This window comes from Syzygium oleosum, unplaced genomic scaffold (assembly GCF_021117445.2).
Source record: "Syzygium oleosum isolate NSW1041296 unplaced genomic scaffold, Sole_v2.1 Sole_v2.09, whole genome shotgun sequence".
Lineage (NCBI taxonomy): Eukaryota > Viridiplantae > Streptophyta > Magnoliopsida > Myrtales > Myrtaceae > Syzygium > Syzygium oleosum.
Window position 1 is genome coordinate 4,152,444 of NW_026607493.1, and position 9,927 is coordinate 4,162,370.

General features: G+C 41.7%; 2 protein-coding genes across 4 annotated transcripts in view; both read right to left on the minus strand.

The window, feature by feature from the left end:
- Nucleotides 1–934, minus strand: part of LOC115673716 (glutathione S-transferase F13-like) — a 47,460-nt gene extending 46,526 nt beyond the window's left edge. Inside the window, exon 1 of the mRNA XM_030595967.2 lies at nt 910–934. The gene's annotated coding sequence lies outside the window, so the exon portion shown is untranslated. The remainder of the gene's footprint in view (nt 1–909) is intronic.
- LOC115673455 (cysteine-tryptophan domain-containing zinc finger protein 7-like) lies at nt 301–9,565 on the minus strand. 3 transcript variants are annotated; one of them, XM_056314299.1, is made up of 13 exons: nt 9,169–9,565; nt 8,384–8,456; nt 8,162–8,292; nt 7,683–8,066; nt 6,242–7,590; nt 5,610–6,046; nt 3,730–5,522; nt 3,500–3,651; nt 2,483–2,643; nt 1,880–2,013; nt 985–1,707; nt 705–867; nt 301–612 (listed from the first exon to the last, which is right to left on the minus strand). In XM_056314299.1, exons 1-11 carry the CDS (start codon nt 9,337–9,339, stop codon nt 1,513–1,515), a joined length of 4,980 nt encoding a protein of 1,659 aa, XP_056170274.1. In that variant the 5' UTR covers nt 9,340–9,565; the 3' UTR covers nt 301–612; nt 705–867; nt 985–1,512. The 3 variants fall into 3 exon arrangements, with proteins under 3 accessions (XP_056170274.1, XP_056170272.1, XP_056170273.1); XM_056314297.1 differs by having other exon boundaries at nt 1,880–2,040; nt 9,169–9,564; XM_056314298.1 differs by having other exon boundaries at nt 301–615; nt 1,880–2,040; nt 9,169–9,564.
- Between the last annotated feature and the right edge of the window lie 362 nt (nt 9,566–9,927).

Consider the following 9,927-nt stretch of genomic DNA (forward strand, 5'->3'; position numbering starts at 1 on the left):
CACGAGAAAAAAAGTCTCAAACTCTGGAGTGTTGACTCCGTTTAGAACCTTAGGAGGAAACAAAGGTTCGGACAATTTATCTGGGAAAGAATCAGATTTGGTTCTCAGATTGCTACACCCTTAACATGATCCCCAAACCTCATATGCCCACAGCAACAGATATAATAAACCAAAACAACTGTCAAAACACTTCAGACGCTCTCATTTCTACTTCTGCAACATTTTTATGCACCCAAAAATTTTCAGGGGACACCGCAATCTAATTTGCACAAGCATTAGCTGAGAGTGCACGACAGAAACTAATCAAGACATCACATTCTTGAATTGGTTAAATAGAGAACTTCCCATATCTGTTTCTACTGTTTACAGATGCCAGACCAATCAAATGAAAAACTATGTTGCCATCAAAGAGACGTGGTTACAACTATGTGTACATCATACCTATCATAAAGTTAACTTGTCTTACAAATTGGGGAGAGAATAGTTCACCCAACAGCCTCCCCAAAGATCTCGCTTCTCATTGTGGCTCCTCAAAGAATTAGAATGTTTGGACAAATACCTATTTAACAGTTTCCTCCCTCTTCAGCTAAAGATGTTCCTTTGCATGAGACTCTGCTGAAGGAAACAAGGACAGGATGAGTATTTTGATTTCAACGCATGAAAAATGTCCAAGCAAATTCTTCAAAAAGTTCAACTACACGGACCTCCCAATAGTACAACTAGGAGGGGAGAATGGGAGCTTTGCATTCACAGTTACTGTACAATCTCTTGACACAACATAGAGATCTCGCCTTCTCTTTATTCATCTTATTGATATCAACAATTGGTGAAAATTGCTCATACTGTACTGAAAAGTCCAGAAGTGACCTGCACAAAATTGGACATATAGTCAATAAAACGACCAAACACTCAGAGAGAGAGAGAGAGAGAGAGAGAGAGAGAGAGAGAGAGAGCAAGCATTAGCTTTACAGAAGCAGAACTTACCAAAAAAAATGCAGTTGTCTATGTTTAGTTAATACACGGGTAAGGAATTGCGTGCTGGAAATAGTCTGTACAGAGACATTATATACATGCCGGCAGCTTCTCGAACTTGAGTTGCTTTATTTAACCATGATAAATCGGCAGGCTGAAAGCTTATTCCCGCAAAACTATGTATACGCATACTAATGATGCTTCATCAATTGTGACTCTGATATGAACCTTCAAAATCACCGATAAATCCTCAATGCACCTCTAGATGACAATACCGGATTCTTCACCACTGACAATCAGGTGAGGAGCAGCACATGCATTAAGAACCATTAATCCGTACATTCTGCGCGTCCATATCTTGGAATTTAAGGGAGGTCACTGAACAGTGGCATGCTTTGTGCAGATTTAACCATTTAGTTCAGGAACTGGATCGAAGGCCGGCCTCCTTTTCATTCCCCTCAAGCTCAACACCAATTGATACAAGAACCAAGCGGCGTGTCCTCATAATTTTGAAATCATTTCCACAATTACTGACTCCTTTTATCGGCTTATAGCCTCCGTTGCGAGGCGTACGAGCCCCAGCAGTCCCTCTACATCTTGGAAGTTAAAATCAAGAGCCTTCTTAATGCCCAAAATACCGTCCTTGGACTGAGCATCCCCTGCTGCAGCTTTAGCAGCACTAAAAGCAACGCGTGATTTTCTAGAAGCCTCCATTGCATTGTTTACATCCTGCGCCTGCAAAGATACATATTTAAAGATCTTAACATTGAAACTGTAAAAGTACGACAGTCCTAAAAGAAGCCAAGGAAGCACGATATATTTAGCTATATAGTTTAGCTTTAGAATTTTCTAAACTACCAAGGTAGGAAATTTGACATGGTATCTCAATCTTATTATGATCACTTACAAAATTGAGTAACCGCGTAAAGTTAGGCCTGGTCCGCACGGAAATAAAGTTATTTCCAAGAACTTGAGGAGAGCTCACACCCTTGGGCTGGGCAACTTTATCTGCTGTTGCTGAGTTGTTCACATTATCTACATCTGATGCAGAAGAAGAAGGAGACTCGCCTGATAAAATGGTCAATAAGCAACAAGTTGCATCAAAGGCATTGCAATATCCAGTTTGTTCTTTATTTAATAAAACAAAATCACAGTTTGAAACCACGATGCATTGAAAATAAAAAGGAAACCGTATAGTGTGATTACTTGGAGAGGTATCATACTACAGAAAGTCAACATGTCAAAGTCTGACCTCAAAAGAAGAAATAAAAAAGAAATAGAACAGATGAATAGTTTTCACGGGCAAGCAATGAAGGCCTCAATGCACAAGGATTTACAAAGTACAAGAGCCATGCAACAATGTAACAGGAAAGCAACTGGAATAACCTAAACCCTACATGAATGAAAAGGAAACCAGGATTTCACACACACATGCGACATACAGAGAAACGAGCATAATCCAACACACAAAAGCAATCCATTATCAGGATGAGGATATCATTCTCAATACCTGGAGGATTTAATTTGAATGCTGGCAGCAACTCAAGCCGATCTCTGCTTGCAGTAGAGTTGGATGAATAAACTACTTTCAAATATGCTACTTCCATGCATTTGTAGGCCAAAGCAGCAGAGGCCATATCTTTAGACTTCTCGTATTCATGGGCACAAAACCTAAGGATTCCACAGAGACTACCTTATCAAAAGATGAGGAAAGAAGCCACAACAATCCAGGTGTACCAAAAAATAGGCCAGAAATGAAATAGGACACCCTAAATGACAGGCTTCTGATTCTAAATGCTACCCTAGTATCAGAACAATCTATGTAGACTTAAAAAACCATGAAGAGATATCAATCCAGATTCATGAAAGTCATGTACTCCTCAGATAAAATGACTGTTCAACTATACATGCCATTGCCCCATGTGATAAATGCTTTTGGATCTGAATTGCTTTAAACCAGAAAGGAAAAGCTACAGAAAACCAAATTTGGATAAATAAAGGATAGTACAAGGATGTAGTGTAGCGATCAGAGCTTCTAAAACTGACAAAGAAGTACATGACTCATGCTAGCCTGTCAAGTAGGGTAACCAGTGAAGCCTTATACTGAACCCCAACAGGTTGCTTAAGAGGTAAGCATGTTTTCTTTTCTTCTTAAGGCCTAGGTCTCTACCACCACAAGTTGCCACTGTTCTTGATGCCACCCAAGTAGAGTGGGCAGGTGCGATTCAATTAAACCGGTGTGCATGGCACTGGAGATGCACAACGGATATTAGCTGAGTGCTCAAAGAGCACTGAACACCCCATTGTTAGATACACAAATTGAAACCTCATTACAACAAATTAAACCACTGTCATTAAGTTATGTGCCATTTATTCAGGTACAAGTATCCATAAGAAAGGATAAAAAAAGAACCAGTGGGTGAGTCACATTAAAAATTGTGGAGAAGCTCCAATATTCATATCATTTCTCAACATGGAAAAGAAGCACATGTGCTGCAGAGACTAGGGGTCAACACTAGATACTTACTCGCACAATTTTGCCGTGCTGCCATATATTTGTACTGACTGAATCATCTCTCCATGCTTCGTACTGTCACTCTTGCTAGATTCCAACAAAGAGGCTCCATGAAGAAACTTGAGGGCTGCCTGGAAGTAAAGACCAGTTCTTTCTCCAGAGGACTGCAAAAATGGAAATGTAGCTAAGACACAAGAAGATAGGGGTAGAAAGTACCTTTTTAAGAGAAGAAATACAAGTACCTTAAGACGATCAGCAAGATGTTTCAAATCTTTCGCCTCTTTCAAAGCCTTTGTTGCAGCCTGGCTTGACAAATCTCTTCTAACTGGACTCTGGGCATCGATATGACGAACACCATTTCCATTGGAGGTGAGATGTCTCGAACTCTGATGCTGACTACCATTTTCCTTTTCTGCCTCGGCCATTTTCATCTGCGCCTTTGATGCACCATTACCTTCAACGGCATCTGCTTTTGCAACTCCTGCTTCACTTCCCTTAAGTGGCACTGGAACAACTGCAGAGCGAGATCTCATCATCTCAGTATGACCTGCTCCTGATGGTGGTACTGGAAGTGGCTTCCCTCTTTGAGATAAATTCCCTGCTTGATCAGCTTTATAAGAAGCTAACCCTGTGGATGATTTTTCTTCATCCCAATTTGAATTAAAAGGCACATCCTGCGTATGCCCACCATCTAATTTCACATCTCGATCCTCGTGCCCTCTCAGATTCGATTGACTTCCTCTTGAGGTCCTCCCTCTTGATTCCCCAGCAGAATCCTTCTTCTTGAGCTCTTTATGCTCATTCTCCTGAAGATCTATATTGTAATCCCTGAACTTTGCTTCCTTTAAAGACACAGTCTCTTGGCAGTCATCAAAAGAGATCTCAGTAGTCTCAGCATCACTTCGGTATTTGGAACTCCTGTTTTTGTCCTTGACTCGTGAAGAAGAGTCCCTTCCAGATTTCTGAGAATGAGACCCACTAGCAGGATACAAGTCCCCATTCTCTCTTTCATTACTCCACTGGTCCGAATCCTGTTTTTTACTTGGACAAGGAGTATCTTGACCATAATCAACTCCATCTTTAATAATTTTGTGATCAGTGACTTCTGGAGAATGCAGAGACTGTATTTTTGCATTGCCAGCAGAAAAATCATTTCGAATGGCATAGCTTTCACCTCCATTTTCAACATCAGAGCACCTTCTCGGGCTACCGATGGGAGGCAAAGTGGCATCTTGAGAATCATACTTCTCCTTGAGCTTTCTAGTCACTGACGCAAGCTTGCCAGACTTTGAACTTCTTATAGGAGATGAAGAAACTGATTCTGCTGGAGAGCCTCTTGTATCCTGGAGACTTCCTCTGCTTTTACGGGAACCACAAACCTTAGAAGAGCTTGACGTGGCCGCAACAGGTTGTGAAGATTTTGCTTTCTTTTTCACAGGATCTGTGTCCACACCAGCCAGATCATGTTCAAGTTGCTGGTTCCTCATCTTACTGCCCCCTTTGTCAGATCTACTGCTTCCCTTGCATAGATCAGATTCTTTTCCTTCAGATCTGGAAGTTTTAGGCTTTTTTTCTTTCTCGCGATCGATCTCTCTGACTGGAAGCTCACTGTCATGATGTTCATAATCCATAATTGGTAGAGATTCTGAACCAGTCTGGGAACCATGAATATCCCTTTTCTTCCTCTTTTTCGTAGCTAGCTCTCCTTCATTGGAATTCCCAGCTTCAAAGCACCCACTGTCTGAAGAATCCCGCACTTTGTCTCTTGGATACTTGGCAGAGACTTGAATTATCTCAGCTGTGTTGGGTTTTGAAACCTTCAAAGAAGTTTGATCATCCAATTGCTGACTTTTCCCCACAAAAGCAGGAGATCCACTACTAGAGCTATGACCAACCTTCCTTGTAAAACTACCATCGTCTGACCTCCAATCTTCTTTAGCGTGCGACACTCCTTCATTCTTGACTTTCTTTGAAGAATTAAGGTAATCTGGTTCGGTTTCCCTCTTTCTACTGGACTTCAGATGATTCCCATCACCTGGTCATTATACTACTGCATAAGTAACGAAGTTTTGACAAGAAATATTTCCAAAAAAAATTCCAATTTCTAAATTAAAATAAATACCTCCACTGGAATGTCGCTCGCGTATTTTATGCTTACGGCTGTGTTTTTCTGCTTCTAGGTCATGACTCTTACTTATCCGCCAAACATCAGCTTCATTCTCCAGAGAAGTCCTGTTTACATCATTTAAGCTTCTACTATTAGATGATGCGATGAGCTTTTTCTCGGAGTCTGAAGTTTGAGCAGGACCATCTTTGTTCCTTGGAAAAGATGGCTTTTTTATTCCATGTTTCTTCTTTTCAACAGAAGATAGAGATAGAGCTTGAGGACTACAACTTCCCAAATTCTTATTCGAATCCTGGTAGGAAGCAAAGTTTATGCCCATCACGTCAGAAGTAATAGGTGCGCTTTTTTGAGCATCAGGAACGGGAACATGGAACATTTCATATATTGCTCTTGTAGTTTCCTCCTCGCTTACAACACATCGGTTCATGCCAGACCTAAACAAGTAGAACAAGCAAATTAGTTGTGGAAGTAGATCGAGATTGTATAGATAGTGGAAGCAATGTACACCTTAACTACCTCATTTGTTACAAATTAAGCAAAAGTCATTAGCTCACATATCAAGCACCTTCTTTCTCTATAACTACTGGTTTAAATCACAAGAAGAAAGATTCCACTTGAAAGGGACTTACAGCCAATCAAGCATGCTACAGACCCACTTCTCAGGCAGGTCATGGGGATTTTTTCCGAATGGTAGAAGCCGCCATTTTCGGCACTTATCGCAACCCACCCAGTTTTCTTCTATTAGGACAGGAGCTGCAGTAGAAGGAGCCGCATCAACAGTAGGGTTATTTCCGGAGCCAGAACCTAAATGTGAAGTTGCATTATAATCTGCTTCTGATGTGGACACCATGTCAGTTCTCTTGCTACTTAATCTCTCCTTTTTCACGTCATATTCTGATATGCCTTTCTCAACCGCACTAGAGTCCTTCCGCCTTTCTTCAGGGGCCATTTTCATCAGCTGATTTTGACTTTCTTCTTCTCCATCTATATCCCCAAAGAATTCTTTGTATCTCTCCCTTCCTTTTCCGGGTTTTTTGGCCAATTTAGCGTCCTCACGACCACTTCTAGACTTAGAATTGCCTGTACTATGGCTCTTGTTATTCTTGGTCACAGAAGTTGAACCACTCAAGCTCTCTTTGGATGCATCAGCAACTGCTGCACCTTCATTTTTAACTTTCACTTTTTCTTTCCCGTTAGAAGGTGGATTATCCTTTCCAGAAGGCAAAGTCAACCCATCTTTGTCCATATAAGAACCTTTTTTAGCAGTAATTTCGCAAAGACTATCCGTCTGAACCACTCGTTCAGCTGAACCATTCTTTCCCCTCAGAATACATAAGTCAGGTTTTGATTCCCGAAAATTTTCTTCTGCACTAATGCCTTCTTTCCTGGAGTGAACGGCAATATCATCAATGGCAGTTCCTCTTTTATCTCTAGCAAGTTTCCCAGCACCACGGGCCTTGGGCTTGTCAAGCGAACCCAGTTCTTGACTAAACGGTGGTTGTGTAGTTTCTTCTGCAGCTTGATCGGAAAGGATATTGTCCAATGCTACAGTGCTCGCTTCATGGGCACCATAAGATTCCCCCCATGTGCTTTTCACCATGTCACCCGGAGTGCCTATGTTAGATAAGATTGGAAGCTTCAAAGTCTTCGAAACTAGTTCCTCACATACCAGCATGTCAATGTCCAATTCCTTCTTGGGTGCAGTATCAGCACTGCTCCGAGAGTCCTTACCGCCTTTTTCCTCCTTCAAATCCTCAGTATTTCTTAATGACTCCAATTTCTTTTTGCCGATCACCTTTTTCCGATCCTTCAGACAATTAATTCCATTTGCCCGCATGCCAGAGCTTGCTGGATCAGCACTCAAAGCAGGCCCAGTCCTATGATCAGATAGATGCTTCTCTTTCATGGTTAACAAAACAAGATCGTCCGCAAGTGGCGACAGCAGCAAATTTCCATGCACCGGATACGAAGTCATCATCTGATCCACAGAATCAATAAAGATATTACAACTAACCTCAAAACGGCAATTGAAAAACTGATACATTCAAAAAATGGTCAAAAATTATTCACCCTTAAAATACTGGTGGGAGACTCAAATGACGTGTCATGGGGTCCATGACTCATTCCCTCACTTTCAGAGGGGCTGTCCTCCAATGATGAGGTCGGTGAGACATCAAGGCCAAGACCACTGTAAATCGCAGCCCTTTTCTGTGTCGACAAGTTATCCGCACCCACTTTGATTCTAACCTTCAGCGTTTTCTGATCAGACAAATTGGCAGACTTACTGTCAGTATACTCTACAGCCCGGAGAGGTGGCATGCACCCATCTTGCTTAACTGAATTTTCCACATTCGTTTTCTTCCTTGAAGGGTGTGATATGGTAACAGCAGAAACAGATCGATCTCTATTCGTATGGGTGGTGGGCAAGGAAACTGAAGAATCATGGTGCAAATCCTGAGTAAAAGCAGAATTCTTTAAGTGCTAAATCCAGTAATAAAAGTAAAACCAAATTGAAATACAGGTATCCCTCTAAGGAAAACACTCTCTACCTCCACATTCGATGCACGCGTCGACCGTGGTGTATCATAATTCTGACCTCTTGGTGGAGATTTTGAATGGGACCAAACAGGAGACCGCCGGTCAGCTGGTAAAAACGAACCGTAACCACCAAATTTTGCCCCTGTGGAATACATATTCCCAAAAACTTAAGGTTATACACATCCGTCATTCTTGGATCACAAATAAGTATCATCTTTAACTGTTTCAGTTACCCAAGTTCTCAGCTGATACCCCTCCTTCAAAATCTTTACGGAAGTGTCCGAGCACATGCTGAAGTTTCTCCCCCTTCAAAATTAAAACAGTAACATCAACCACTTCCCTATAATTACACGACAAAGGGGACAAGGATGTATAGGAATCCAATCCTGAAGACACTTTAGACAAATGACCAAAAGAATGAAGGAGACAAAGAGTATCGGTTTATACAGAGATATAGCCGCTACTGTACCAAAAAGTTACGCGACGGAGAAAAAGATTACTTCCTAATCCCATCCACCATTCTTCCTCTCTTCATACTAAGAATTTTTCTAAGATCGGAAACTTAGACAAAAGTAAAAGCCCCTTTCCAGCTAAATACCTTTCCCTACATATATAAAACTGCTGGGAATGAAAAACGGAACGCCGACAACAGCTAGACAATATACCGTGCCAACATTTCTTTCTCCTTCTCAAATTAGATGATTGCATCAACCTGTTCTTCTTTACCTCCAGATTCTCGAGACTTAGCCTCGGAAAAAAAAGCTTAGAACAGGTTCTGTGAACAAGAAACTCAGTCCAATAGCATCCAAACCCCGTAGCAAAAACAAATCTCCGTGCCGTACAGAGACATTTAAACATATCCACCTATATAGTGTCTACAGCCCACGAATGGGAGGTAAAGTGGACCAAATATGGCAAGTCAAATCCTTAAAATCCAGCACTTGTTAAGCACAAGAAACACACGAGAACAAACGAACTAGTTCAGAGAACGTAACCAAAACAAACACGAAGACCTTACAATGTAAGATAGAGAAACATCAGGGTCCGTGCCGTCATCAAAACCACGATCGTTGTCATGGTAAGAATAAGCCTCGCCCTCCTCGAGCTCTGTATCCTCCATCTTTCTGTCTCCTCCAAAAGATCCTAGAGCTAAACTTTTTCTTGCATCTCTGTTTCTCGCGGTAATCATCAGGGGGCCCAAAAAAAAAAAAAGCAAAAAAGAAAAAAAAAACTAAAAAAAAAAGAAAAATCAAACAAGCTGCTCAAGAACCGAAAGCTCTCTCTCCTGAACAACAAGAACCCTTCGACCCATTATCCAGCTCGGAGAAACAAGCGAAACCCAGCTGGGGATTTCTCGGCCTCGATCAATTACCCGAACCCGATCGAGAACGCCAACCCGCCCACCCCCTCCCTCCCCTCCCCCCAAAAGAGAGAGAGAGAGAGAGAAGAAAGGAAAAAACTCCAATTGCTTCAATCAGAAGGACCCCCACAACCGAAACTCCGCACTAATTGACCAATTGACCGCTCGAGAAGATGCTCCCCAGCTCCACTGTGCAGATCGCTATGGCGTGATCTACAATCCTCAACGCGGGTAAGAATCGAATTAGCTCACACAGAGAGAGAGACAAAGAGAGAGAGAGAGAGAGAGAGACAGACAGACAGAAAGAAGAGAGAGAGAGAGAGAAAGGATCTCTCTGGTTTTGGTGTACAGAGCAGCCGCGTTATTTTTTTCCCTTTCGTTTTTAACTTATATTTTCCTTTCTCGTTTCTGTTCTCT